Below are 14,746 nucleotides of genomic sequence, written 5' to 3' on the forward strand. Positions count from 1 at the left end.
AAGTAACGATCAATCGTTTTTATTGATACTAGATACTCAATTTTATCTGCGTAATGAACAGCGGAAAACTCATATTTTGCTGCATCGCTAAACTAAAATTCAGCGTGTTCCTTTACAGTTACTATTTGCGATAATAAATCTTCGTTAAAGTCATGTAGTACTTTTACCACTACCGACAAAGCAAACTCACCCTTTTTGTTCCTATATTAAATAATCAAACGAAGGATAAGGGTTCAAATTTCGACGGTGCAGCGCCTTTTTGTAGCAAAATCCAGGAAAGTTACTCATATCCCGAAAGTAGTTTAAAAATGTACGGTTTGTTGGCACATGTTACTATTCTCTCATTTCCCGGATTTCAGAGGCCAAAAAGTGCACAGCTGAGATACTTTGCGCAATTCCGGAAAAAATTAGGAGTAAAATGAGTATCGAGGGACTGTTTTCATGTAATATCGAGGTCGCTAGACGAGAACTAGGAATTACAATAATTTCGTAAACCTGAGCTTTCTTTGGTAGGCCGTTATCGTTAGAGCACCTTTTATTTAAGTTGTTCTCGTCTCTGAAATCCGGGAAATGTGGGAATAGTAACAACCGTGTCAAAAAACCGCACATTTTTTTACGATTTTCGAGATACTAGCAACTTTCCTGAATTCCGCTACAAAAGAGCGATGCACCGTCGAAATTTGAACCCTTTCCGTTCGTTTCATTATTTAATATAGGAACAAAAACTACATAACCTTGAGTGTACAAATCTTGAAACTTTGTGAGAATCTGGATAATATGTGTTCGTTAAAACTACTTTTTTTTTTTAATTCTGGCTTTCCAATGATGGGAAATTATTGTAATCGCTCTAAAAATCAAAGGCTGTTTTCACTAAATCTCGAAGTTTTGAGGTCTACCGAATCACCTTTGACCATTTTGAGGTAGACGCTGGACGTATGTGTAATCAATTTGTTATCCATCCAACGATATCTTCAGAATGAATGAACGAATTCTTATGATTTTGGCCGAAATTAATGTGGGTTTTCTAAGCTTAGGACTTATTAGATGTCAGATTTCATTGGCCCAGCAGTATTTGAGTTTTTCAAATAAAAAAATTACTTTCTAATAATTCAATCCATGGTATCTCAAAAATGGATCAACGCATTTTGATAATTTGGTCCAATTCAACGTGGCTCTTCTTATATTTTCTGTTATTATTATTATTATATCATTATCATATATCATGAACAGAGCAACGGATTTTTTATGAATTGGGTATTAACGAATGCAGTTCTTATTAATCTAGAACTGATCAGATATTAGATGTGATGGGTTTAGTAGTTCAAGTTACTTAAATACCAAATTTGAAAAAAGTCTGTAGTTTAATATTGTTTTCTGAGCTCGAGACCCATCCGAGCAGATAGCGTGTTGGCTAGCCGATCGAGGTCTGCCAGATTAACCACTTTTTTTTAATTAGTGTCAGATTCTCAATATTATCAACGAAAGCAGATAATTTTCATAGTTAGCTATATCGAGTATACTGTGATTGACCAATCTTAATGCTTTGTAATAATCCTAGCTCCCTGATTTACACTATAAGCACGTTTTTATTTTCTACTTACAGAATGAACTCTACTCAAAAGTGCTGACGTCAGAACCAAACGTGCACAGTGATTTCAGCAGACTTGCACGATGGCTCACTGGAACTTCTGTAGGCTTGGTTCTGGGTGGTGGAGGAGCTCGAGGTGCTGCTCATATAGGAATGTTGAAGGCCATTCTGGAGGCGGGCATCCCCATTGACATGGTTGGCGGTGTCAGCATAGGAGCTTTCATGGGTGCTTTATGGTGTATGGAAAAGAACATTACCACGACAACCCAAAAGGCCCGAGAATGGTCGAAGGTAATGTAAAATTGATCACACACCCCCTCTTACGGTAGTTACAATGTTAGGTTGAATATTGTGACAAAAGGTGAAATCTTTGTCTTCTGAATGTAGAAAATGACCCAATGGTGGAGGCAAATACTGGATCTAACATATCCGATGACATCAATGTTTTCGGGAAGAGATTTTAACGCAACTATTCAAGGGACTTTTGGAGATGTGTATATCGAGGATTTATGGCTTCCGTATTTTACCATCACGACTGACATCACTGCATCTTCTATGCGCACGCACACACACGGTCGGTAAACTGGCTTTGATCACTCTTTATTTACTCGTTTCGTTTCTCTTGTTCTTACAATCCTCTGCTACAATTCTTACATGCACGCTAAGTCCATATTCTTTTTCCTTCAGTTTTCAAGTCATCTTGTCCATGTTGAAATTTAAGCTAATTTCTTATCAAAATTTTTCCTGTAATATGTACATACGTACATATGTATGGGCCGATCTAACGAATTTTTGGAATAAAAATTTTGACCAGGCCGCAATTATGGTATGTTATAGTGCATACTAGGATATAAAAATTCTTTAATTTTTAAACCTTCACACTGTACTGCTTACAAGAAACCAAGAATCACCAAAAATAATCGATCATTCTTTCCCGATTAATGTAATATAATCGATTATTTTCCCTCAAAATCATTTTTTGTTTTTTACTTCCATAAATGACGCAATACAATATCAATTTACGTAATTAAAGTATCAATCATTATCATTGTCCTACTTACTAAGTACCTATTTGATATAATAGTGAAAGATAAATGAATATTTTCACCTGAAATTGAAAAATATTTTGGATGAAACTATGAATTATCAATAAACTCTTCCACTATTAAGACTATATATTGAAATTTACAAAATATGCATCGTTTCCAAAAATCACGAAATAATCGATTAATCCATTAAATTTTACAAATAAAGTCGAGGCGTGTTGAATTATTTTTTTGAGTCTCAATTAATCGATGCATCGATTATTTTTAGCTTAGTGGTCATCGCTATAAGAAACACGTTATCGAATTTTAAAAAATACGACCCTGTGTATTTTTTGCAGTAAATAAATCTCATCCAAATGTGAAATATATTTTGAAGTAAAATTTCAGAAAATACCAGAAAACAACTTTTTTCAACATTTTCAGTCCTATATATGTAAAAGACGAAAAAATTGTTTATTTTTTTCGCCTTTCTCCTTGTTTTTTCACACTGGGATGAAAATGGGATTATAATTGAATCCGTATAAATATATATAGGAATACAATATGTGTTTAGAAAATTCGAGATCTGTGGAATATCCATCCCGATTGAATTATAATCCGGTGCAAACATTTCAAGCATACACTCCGGAATACTTGCTTTGTCGTAAAAAAATATGAACTTTTTATTTTTCATTCCCTTCGTGTATGCATAGAACTGAAAATTTCTAAAAAATTTGTTTTTTGGTAGTTCCTTAGCAGAAAGAAAGCTGCACACAAGTTGGTTAATCGGCTCATATATGTACCTGAGAATACGACACAAATATTTGGATATGTGTACTCGATGAGTTAAGATTTGGACAAGTGGTTTCACGCTATTTAGAAAAATTTGAAGAAAAAACCTATATACTCACAGAACTTGAAATTTTTTCGAATTTTAAGGAATCGTCGTTTTTCTTGACATACCCACCGTAACGCTGTGTGATATTTGTGATATTTCACCATAGTTTGAACTTTTCGTTGTTTTACGTTTGGCGCAGTTTACATGATCATATATTTTATCTTCAAATGAGAAAATACCAAACGATTAAAAAAAAAGGAAAAAGAAGCTTCTCAACTTGAAAAGTTGTTCCTCAAGACTTGTTATACGTAGTAGAGATAAATAACTTTTCCTTCCTAAACATTATCATGCATTCTTTAGATATTATTTTAATTTCTTTTCATATTTGACAAAATTATTCTTTTGAACTGGGTATCTGCAGTCGAAGGATAGAACACACTTAAACAATTTACAAATTCATATTTTAGATTAACTTCGTCAAAATTCTCGGCTACACGCGATATCAAAAAAATTATATTCTAATTCGATAATTACAACAGTATGAACGTGTTATTCAATCAATAGGAATTTGCTTGAGTCTTCCACTGCATGTAACCACTTAGCTAATCGCATTTTAGAGAATTAACCGAAACCATTTTGTACAAATGTCCTGGATTTTTTATATTGCACGTACAAAAATTCTACTATTGAATGTTAAACATTGCTGCAAGTCAAGACTTCGTCAATCATCGCAAATCTGGCTCTACCTTCTAAGCACATTTATCATCAAAACAGGGCAAAACAGAAATAAAATTGAACCTTGTATTAATCTTCGTTTTCACTCTAGCCCTGAGCAATGAATATGTATCAATTTTTTCTTTTTCTCTATTTTATTAAATCCAAATCACTAACATTTGAAATCACGCATCTGGGACATTTGTTAATTTATATGTTTTTCCACACAATATATTTAAGTTGTACATTTCTAACTGGCTCGCCACTATCTCAATTACGCAGGAGCGAGCTCTATGGATAACTGTTGTTGACGTACTCTCCAATTTCTGTTACCCATCCATCAAGTTAATCTGAGAAGAAAAAAAAAAAAAATATGCACAATGTTTTCAAGTACAAAAGTTCGCTTTCTGACAGTTGATAAGTAGAATTTGATGTCACAACCTACTCGATATACTGCCATGAAATTATGTTCACATATTGAATAATTGTCTGTGTTTCACTGTATTTCACTTTCATATGTAGAACACAATAAATTTAAGCATATTTGGGTGCAAAAGCTTATCTTACCGAATGAAAAGGAAATACAAAACAGAGAATTGAGGCAATTGGTTGTTGGATATTGAATTTTATTTGTCATGAGACAATCCCAGCCCCGAATGTTACAAAAATTCACAAAGCTATTAAAAAAGTCGTGAAGAAAATAGTTAAATAACATGACTGGTTTGTCATATTCAGGATCGCTGTGGCGTTATATTCGGGCTTCGATGTCATTATCGGGTTATATGCCGCCGATGTGCGACCCTGTCGATGGCCACCTCCTCCTTGATGGCGGGTACGTCAACAACTTACCAGGTAACACGACACAAAATAAAACTTCTTTTCTATTTCATTGAAAATAATGTTTAAAATAGACAAGCATGAATGAGTCTCACATTTTCATACATTCACTGCAATACTTTCAAAAGTAACAAGCGTTCGGCAAAGTGTTCGAACATTAGTCACCTGCTTTTGAGAACGACGCTACTTAGAGTCATTGTTGTTACGAGGTATTACTTAAGAATGAATCAGCCTGACGGTCTGAATCGAAATTTAGAAAAATACAAGACACCGTTTTCGAAAAATCTGGAGTAGTGTTATTTTAGTGAATAATGTTGAAAGCGAGTGACAAAACATCCGTACTGTATAATAGAAATGATTTTTATGAGTTTCGAATGACATAAAATAAGGTATCAACAATTTGAGGAAAGATTTTATAATTAAACCATTCGAAATTATTAAACTCTGGTGTTTTTGATCCTATTTTAATAATTTTTATTTTATATTGCCCACGGAAAAGATCTCCATAGATACCCCGAAAAGAATTTTATCAATAGTTATCTCCAGAGCGAATAACAATAGATTCATTTGAAGATGGTACAATAGATGTTGGTCAACAATTACATTTCTACGTTACAGTTGTACGGTAATGTAAGATTTCCCGAATTTTTTTCAGAATAATTTGTGAGGAGTGAGCAAAATGAGACCATAAACATTAGAATCAGATGGAAAATACCTTTTCCAATTTTCTGACATCTCAACTTGTGTGACTCGAACTTACTTACAGTCATTTCTTTTACATAGTATGGTTGTTGTTTCAACATCTGATCTGTATTCACCATCATTGCAATGAATAACATTGCTGGAGATTTTTAACGTGGATTTTCTTTATTTTCTAACTTTCGATTCAGTGGTCCAGCTGATGACTCTTTAATTTCTGTTGAAATGCAATTTACACCAATTTAAACAATATCCAAAACCAAATTCTCCTCATTTAAATATAATCTTCAAATAAAATACTCAACAATACTCATTTTAATATATCAAAAGCAGGCAACTTTTGTTTGAAACATTTTTCTAGGTTCCTGTTATCGCTGTTGAATATAACCACGTGTTTGATTTAAATGGGATACAAGCTTCTATAAAACTTGAAAACAAAAATCAGAATCAAACTGTCTTCCTTTGAAGAATCTAACATGCTAACAATTGTGTAAAACCTCTGTACAACCTCATACAGCTATTCTATCTGTGCTATGCGATATCGAATACGACCAGATTATTTAGCATATCATCTTTCAAGCAGTTACGTCTGTTGCTAATAATAATCAACCTTTGATGGTTAGACTTACAAATTTTCAAAGAGAATTTCTCCCCTTGCTTGAACACAAAGTGGAACCAAAATGTATAGCTAGTCGTTATCGCCAAACTCCAGTGTACATTCATATACATTGGTTTTAGAGCTCGCTCCCGTAGCCAAAAGATGTATATATAAATGTAAGAAAACAGATCATGAAAAGGTTAGTTTCCTTGAGACAGGCTTGTTATGGAGGTACTGCCGGGCGAGCATGTCCATAGCTGGTATTTTTCCACCTATTTGCGATCCAGCTGACGGACATCTTTTGGTTGACGGGTGCTACGTTAACAATGTACCAGGTATCATGTATTTCGTGATAGTTAATTACTCTTAAATTACATTTGCAAATTAGCTAGTTCATGTTTTTGATTTTTCTTCATATTTTTTAATTTTTTTTTCCTTCGACAATTTTACACTTTCCATTTGATCACATTTGTTCTACGGTATTATGTAAATACTGCTCTCTCAACTATGTCCGATTGAGGATGGATGGGCATACCATCATACCGTCTGTATTTAAAGTTGGGAAAAGAGGAAAATCATTTCAAAAATCTCCAGCAGTGTTATTTGTGCTAATGATGACGAACACGAATAAATCAATATCTGTACTATGCAATACAGATGAATCTGTGCACATTCGAAGAATACAAGCTGAGGTATCGACTGTTTGAGAGTTTTTAGAATTAGAACATTAAAAACGAATACACTCTTTTTTTTCATCAGATTCTCATGGGTCTTGGTTCATTTCGCTCGCTAATTAAATGACCACAGATTGTTTGAAAAAAATTTTTAAGACAATTTTTGTTGCAGCATAGTTATAACGAGCAATTTTAATTGTAGACGAAAATCCGTTTTACAATATTTACACTTATCTGGATTTATTCATTCTGGTCGTAACTGTTAAAAAAAATGTTAAATACCGGAATATATTAGAATCAGACCAAAAACTTGAGAGTTTCACCATTCTGAAATTGTCGATACCTCAGCTTCTGTTAGTCGAATTTGCTCAAAATCATTTCTATTACACAGTATAGAAATTATTTCATTGGTGTTCACCATAATTGGCATGACAAACATTCCTAAAAGTTTTTTTAAACGCAATCTTTATTCTTTCCGCATTTTCGATTCAAACCCTGTAGCCTGTATATGTATATGTTTAATAAAAAGCAAAAATTTGGACCCATTGAATGCAAAAACAATCATTCCAATCGCATAAACTGGTTAATTAAGGTGCAAATGATAGTTATCAATTTTGTTCATAATTTAGCAATGGTAAGTTATATTCGTGAATCATAGCTATTTCACTGTCAGTTTCTCTCTTTTCCCAATTTATCACTACATTTTCTCATTGGCATTGGCACTCGTATGCAAGTATGACATAGTTTAAAATTCTGATCATTCTAATTTAGAATCTTTCCTCTGCGCCCAACACATTTTCGATAAATCTTTTAACAGTCTAAATCGTCAAGCTCTAGGCTGACAAATGCTGAAAAAAGCACGGCTGTTAATACTAACGATTCTGTAATCTCAAAAATACTGTTACAAAGGGTGAAATCACCCGTTTTGCCCCCTCTTTAATGATCTAGTAGTCAGCATAGATAAAAGACGTTTATAAACCTCTTATGTCTTTAAAAAGAATAAGGTTGCTGCGCCAACCGATATTATTGTAAAAACAGTCTTGTTTCAGACTTTAAACAAGAAACACGTATATTGCATTAAAAGCATTTATCACGATATTTTTGTTCACGCCTTTGATTTGATAATAAGTAAACTCGCGGATCCATATTTTATTAACGTAACGCCTAAATCGTTACAATTGGTGTCAGAAGCGGGATCTTGAGTTCTTATTAATTGAATCAACTCAGTGCGCGAACTTTAATTATGAGTAGCAGTCGTTTGACGCGCTCACGAAGAAGAGAAAGTAGCGGAGAAGAACCTTTTGTTATGGAGAATCCGCGGGTCCCTGAAACAATTCCATCGCCTTCAGTGGACCCTCTTCCAATTCCTTCGACAATCTCTCAAATTGATCTGCTGAAGATCATGTCTCAACAGCAAGAGGCTGCTGAGCGCCAACAACAGCAACTTCTTCAGCTGCTTCTTGATCAACAAGAGCAGCGAAAAAGAGAACAAGAACAACAGTTGGAACAGCGAAGAAGAGAACAGGAACAACAGCTGGAACAGCGCAGGCTTGATAGAGAGGCACAAGAACGATCCGAAACTAGTCTACACGAACTGTTCCGGACGACTGTGGCAGCTCTTCAGGCTGTTCATCAGGTGAATGGCTCAGGAGAACCGGCTGTCACTCCACGAGGTTCCGGAGTCGTTACGCCGCTTCTCTCTCCTGTTCCTTCTCCTGTTCCCGTTTCCGCTGTTCGACAGGTCCGACATCCAGGACGAATCCAGGATGTTCGAGATTCAAGGTCTGTGCCTTTTACTAGGGAAGTAGTTGAATCTCCAATTAGTAGAAGGAGAGTAAATAATGAGGTTGGCTTTTCCGAGCCTTTGCCTCAAGCTCGACCTCGATGTTCTCATTTTAATCAATTAAATAATTCAAGATTTCCTGAGGTTGCTTCTCAGATTAATGAGAAACCTCTTTATCCTTTAAAACCGCCAATTTTTGACGGAAAAATACCATGGGCAGATTATGAACGCCAGTTTAATACAATTGCTAAACATAATCAGTGGGACTCCGCCATGAGGGCCCACAGTCTTGCCTCCTGTCTTCGAACGCCGGCTTTGAACGTTTTAACGGCGTTGTCTGAGGAAGAAATCTCTGATTATGAAAAACTTAGTTCTGCATTAAAGTTGAGGTACGGAAATGACCACTTAACAAAACTGTACACAGCACAATTACAGACAAGAAGACAAGGACGAGACGAAGACCTCGCGTCTCTTAGTCAGGACATTGAACGGCTTTCTCGTATAGCTTTGCCAGACCACGAACCGTCTCGAAACTTATTAGCAACGCAAGCTTTTTTGAATGCGATTAATGATCCAGAAATTAAAATGGCCGTTGGAACATCGGGCCTCACTTCTTTGCGGGAGGCAACAGCCAAAGCCCTCGAGGTGGAGGCAATGAGAAAGCAATATTTTGGGCTGAGCAAGCTTCGTCGGATTGAGGTGTCTGAAAACGCCTCAAGAAGGCGAAGTTTTGAACACTCGGAGGAGTCAAAACCTCAAAATTATAAAAATAGAAATAACAGTAACAATTTTAAATCAAGAAATCGAGGTTCTTTTCAAAACCAACAAAACCAGCGTATAAATAAAAACGTGGTCGTGACAAGTCAAACTAGCTTGACTTGTATATTTTGTAAAAAAACAGGTCACGACGCCAATCATTGTTTTCTAATTAAGAAAATTAGTGGAAAACCGATGCAAGGTTCGAATCCAAATTCGTATAATTGGCGTAAGAAAAACATAGAAATAGGGGAAGCAAATCCTCAATTGAGTTCTTCAACAGGAACTCACCCAAAAAACTAATTTCAGATGATTTGTCAGGGCGGAAATCATCGCAGATTGTTGGTAGTGGAAGCCCTCTTAGAGAACAGTTTTTAATTAGAAGTCTGCGACAGTCTGGTCTTTACGCGCGTGGTACTGTTAATGGCGTCGATTGTCTGTGGGTAATAGACACGGGCGCGGAAGTAACCGTAGTTCGATCGGATCTCTTTAAATCCGATGACCAGATTGTTCCCTCTTTTTCTCTGCGAACAGCCACTGGAGAGACGACCCCGGTTTTGAGACAGGCTACTGTCCAAATTAACCTTTTTGGGTGTATCGACTCTCCACATAAGGTTTTTATAGCAGATATAGAGGATGAAGGTATTTTGGGAATAGACTTTCTTACAGCTCATAACTGTGTTATCTCGACTAAGAGAAATTCACTAGCTTCAAACAATCGCGAAATAACTCTTTGTACAAATAGGAATGGAATTTATTGGACTCCTCCTAGAATTCGAGAAATAGAACTGTCGGAAGATGATTTGCAACAACATTTTCCTCTTCATTTACGGAGCCTTGTTGAGAAATCTTCGATTTCGTTAAATTCAGCTCAGGAAGAATCGTTTAAATCTCTTTTGCTAGAATTTAAAGATTCTTTTGCCAAAGATAGTGGTGATAAGGGCCGATGTACTTCTGTCAAGCACAAGATCGACGTCGGAGAGAGTTCACCAATTAAACAAGCTCCTCGAAGACTCGCTCTCAACGCCCGAGAAGAGGTGAAGAAGCTTGTGGAAGACATGTTAGCGAACGATGTGATTGAGCCATCGTCTAGTCCCTGGGCTTCACCAATCGTCCTTGTTAACAAAAAGGACGGATCCAAACGATTTTGTATCGATTACAGGAAGCTGAACGATATAACGAAGAAAGATTCTTACCCTCTACCCAGAATCGACGAGACCCTCGACCTGATAGCTGGTGCAACTTGGTTCAGCACCATAGATCTTCAGAGCGGATATTGGCAGGTCGAAATGGATCCTCTAGATAAAGAAAAAACAGCTTTTGTTACGGGTTTAGGAGGATTATGGCAGTTCAAGGTTATGCCGTTTGGTTTGAGTAATGCCCCGGCTACCTTTGAACGAATGATGGAGGCTGTTCTCCATGGGCTCACGGGCAAAATATGCCTCGTTTATTTAGACGATATAATCGTTTTTGGCAAGAACTTTGAAGAAGAAGTTCAAAATCTCAGACAAGTTTTCGCTAGGCTGAAGCAAACAGGTCTGAAAATGAGCCCGAAAAAATGCCATCTGTTCCAGAAAGAAGTAGGCTTCCTCGGACATATCGTTTCAGCACAAGGTGTGAAGACCGACCCATCCAAAATAGAGAAGGTTTCTTCTTGGCCGACACCTAAGAATAAAGAACAAGTTCAAAGCTTTTTAGGCCTTTGTACGTATTACAGAAGATTTGTAAAAGGTTTCGCTAGTATAGCTAAGCCTCTCCATCATTTGACCGGAATCAAGATTCTTTTTGACTGGACCCCGGAATGCGAAGAGGCTTTCAAGAAATTAAAGGAAAATCTTATTTCTTCGCCGATTTTAGCTTATCCAGAGGTCGAAATTCCTTTTATTTTAGATACGGATGCATCTCTTTCAGGAATAGGCGGGGTTCTGTCACAAATTCAGGGAGGTCAAGAGAGAGTGATAAGCTATTTCAGCAGAGTTTTGAGTAAAACTGAGAGGAATTATTGTGTCACTCGTAGAGAGCTTTTAGCTGTCGTTAAGACCGTAGTACATTTTCACCATTATTTGTATGGCAGGAAATTTTTAATACGTACAGATCATGCTTCTCTCAGGTGGCTACTTTCGTTTAAATCTCCTGAAGGTCAGGTAGCTAGATGGTTAGAAAGGCTCGGTCAGTACGATTTTGATATTCGTCATCGAGCAGGAATTCATCATGGAAACGCCGACGCTCTCTCTCGAAGACCCTGCGAGGAAATGCCAGAGTGTAAACAGTGTGCACGATTAGAGAAAAATCGTGACCCCTCTCTTTCAATACGGAAGATTTCTTTCGAAAATAACCAGGAGGAATGGAGAAAATCGCAACAAGAGGACGACACTTTGAATCAAGTGAAATCTTGGAAAGAAGCAGAAACTCGCCCAGACTGGCAGGATATATCTTTAGCCGAGCCAGATTTGAAAATTTATTGGGCTCAATGGGACTCTATCCTTTTAATTGATGGAATTTTATACCGGAAATGGGAATCTGCAGACTTGAAAGAAATCAGGTGGCAACTTTTGGTTCCCAGGTCACGAGTTCCAGAGATTCTTGCTCTTTATCATGATTCTCCTGCAGGCGGACATTTCGCTTCAAATAAAACTCTAGGCAGAATTCGCAACTTCTACTTTTGGCCCCGTTGCCGGATGGACGTTGAAGATTGGTGTCGAAGATGTCGAATCTGCACGGCAAAGAAAGGACCTCGAGCGAAGGGACAAAGCTCTCTTCAAATTTACAACGTGGGAGCTCCATTTGAAAGAATAGCAATGGATATTCTTGGACCTCTCCCGATAACCCATTCTGGAAATAAATATGCTTTGGTTATTGCTGATTATTTTACTAAGTGGCCTGAAGTGGTTCCCCTCGCTGATCAAGAAGCCTCTACTGTAGCACAGGCATTCGTTAAAGAATTTATTTGTAGACACGGAGTTCCTCTAGAACTTCATACTGATCAAGGCCGAAATTTTGAGTCAACCTTAATGAAAGAGGTTACTCAGATTTTAGGGGTTAGAAAAACTCGTACAACTCCTTTGCATCCACAATCTGACGGCATGATAGAGCGTCTGAATCGGACTTTACTACAGTATTTGTCGTCCTTCGTAGAGCAGAATCAGAGAGACTGGGACTCCTGGATTCCTTTCTTCCTCTTATCTTACAGATCTGCGATTCATGAGACGACGAAACAGACGCCAGCCCTCATGCTTACTGGAAGAAATCTTCGACTTCCGTCAGATTTAGAGAAAGGCCCTGTTCCTGTGCAAAGACAGCATCAAACAGATTATGCCTTTTCATTACAACAACGTTTAGAAGAAATTCATCACTTTGCTAGGAATAGAATTTCTATGGCTTCAGATAAATTGAAAACTCGTTATGATATTCGAGCCAGAGATTTAAAATTTAATCCTGGGGATTCTGTCTGGCTCTTTCAACCTCGAAGACAGAAAGGACGATGTCCAAAACTACAAAGAAATTGGGAAGGCCCTTACTTAGTGGTTAACCGGATAAATGATGTTGTTTATAGAATCCGAAGATCTCCTCATTCGCGTCAGAAAGTGGTTCACTTGGATCGTCTTGCTCCATTTGAAGAAGATCAACCTGGAACAGTCTCTCCAAGACCAGGAACATCCTTCGAGGTTAGATCTTCAAACGAACACCCTTGACGACTGTGATCGATTTGGCCTTCTTTACAGTCGGTCATCGATTGGGAGAAGAATTTACCTTTCGGAATTCATTTGAGTAAAACTCGACCGCTTACGATTATTATTGAAGGAAATATCGGATGCGGAAAAACAACTTTCACCAAGAGGTTTTTAGCAGATCGCCAGGTCTGTACACTTTTAGAACCTCTTGAAGAATATCGAAATGTAGCCGGAATTAATCTTTTAGATTTGATGTACCAGAACCCAGATCGTTATTGCTATTATTTTCAACATTTCGCTCAAATGGTTATGTTAGATAGACATCTGCAGACGACTTCATTGCCTGTAAAGGTGATGGAAAGATCGATATTCAGTAGCAATTGTTTTGTAGAAGCTCGTCGAAGATTAGGTAATTTCCGCGACTTCGAATCTCATTTATTGACAAAAAATTTTGATCTTCTCATTCGCTCGTCTGAGCTCAGAGTAGATTTAATTGTTTATTTGCGAGTTTCCCCAGAAACTTCTTTTGCTCGAGTTAGTTCCCGTTCTCGTGAGGAAGAATCGAGTATTTCTTTAGAGCTACTCAGAACTATCCATGAGGTTCATGAAGATTGGCTAGTGAAACAAACCTTTTCTTCTTTATCGGCTCCTGTTTTAGTTATCAATGCAGAAGCTACGGCCGATCAAGTTTTTAAAGATTTTTGTACGTCTATGATGTGCGGGGGTTAATTCAGATATGAATAATGAGGAAGTATTCTTAATTAAGAGAAAAACGAAAAATAAAGTTTAATTTTCTTTATTAAAACAAGATAAAAAAAAAAAAAAAAAAAAAAAACGACGAATGGTGCAATAAGAGGTTACATATGTAAAAAAAAAAAAAAAATTAAATTTCAAAAATTTGTTCCGCCATAATCTTTAAGGCGGACTTGACCTCTGCACAGTCGTTGCAGTCTTCGGTGGAGTTTGTTGCGAGTAAATTCTTTCGACATTCGCGACAAGTTTTGCCCTCTCCCGCGAAGGTAAGATGGGTTTCCTTGAGCTCGTAGAAGTTCTTTATGTCCGCGCTGAAATAAATCAGACACGGGGAACTTATATATTTTTTTTTTTGATTAAAATTTGCATAAGAACTTACCGAGTAATCCAGCAGTTTAGGCATATTAGTCCCATTTTATGTTTTTCCCTTACGGTCTCACCCCGACCACATTTCAGGGTCTTCCACTGATTTTCAAAATAGATCTTAAATTCCTCTTGTGACATTTTTTTTTTATGTCCTCCCACGGAAAACTGGAAGTAATTACGCCCGCATTGATGAGGGCGGAAACGGGCGGAGTTTTTATGATTGACATTTTTTTGAAAAGGAGGAACTAGTTGAGTCTGTCTTCGACGAAGATTTTTCTTGTAATGATTTGTTATTTCTGCGTTGCTAATCAATTTGAAATTTGTTTTCTTCGGTTGTTTCTTTCTAGAAACTTCTTCTCTGGAATCGAGTTTTGTGTCGGATAGGCTTTGGTTTAAGGAATAATGTGAAATGAGCCACGATTATTTTTCGAGGTCGATGAGCGA

At 37.0% G+C, this 14,746-nt stretch overlaps 1 protein-coding gene across 9 annotated transcripts in view; it reads left to right on the top strand.

Annotated features, from left to right (window-relative positions):
• Nucleotides 1–14,746, top strand: part of sws (patatin like phospholipase domain containing sws) — a 29,470-nt gene that overhangs the window by 10,878 nt on the left and 3,846 nt on the right. For 4 of the 9 annotated variants that reach the window (XM_046609577.2, XM_046609578.2, XM_069133401.1 and 1 more), the window contains exons 10-12: nt 1,604–1,879; nt 1,976–2,162; nt 4,901–5,017. In XM_046609577.2, coding sequence (XP_046465533.1) covers nt 1,604–1,879; nt 1,976–2,162; nt 4,901–5,017 — 580 coding nt within the window. Of the gene's footprint in view, nt 1–1,603; nt 1,880–1,975; nt 2,163–4,900; nt 5,018–6,517; nt 6,635–8,387; nt 8,756–14,746 lie in introns of those variants that run through there. The other 5 variants (XM_046609580.2, XM_069133402.1, XM_046609574.2 and 2 more) reach the window with 5 other exon arrangements.

This window comes from Neodiprion pinetum, chromosome 2 (assembly GCF_021155775.2).
Source record: "Neodiprion pinetum isolate iyNeoPine1 chromosome 2, iyNeoPine1.2, whole genome shotgun sequence".
NCBI classification, from domain to species: domain Eukaryota; kingdom Metazoa; phylum Arthropoda; class Insecta; order Hymenoptera; family Diprionidae; genus Neodiprion; species Neodiprion pinetum.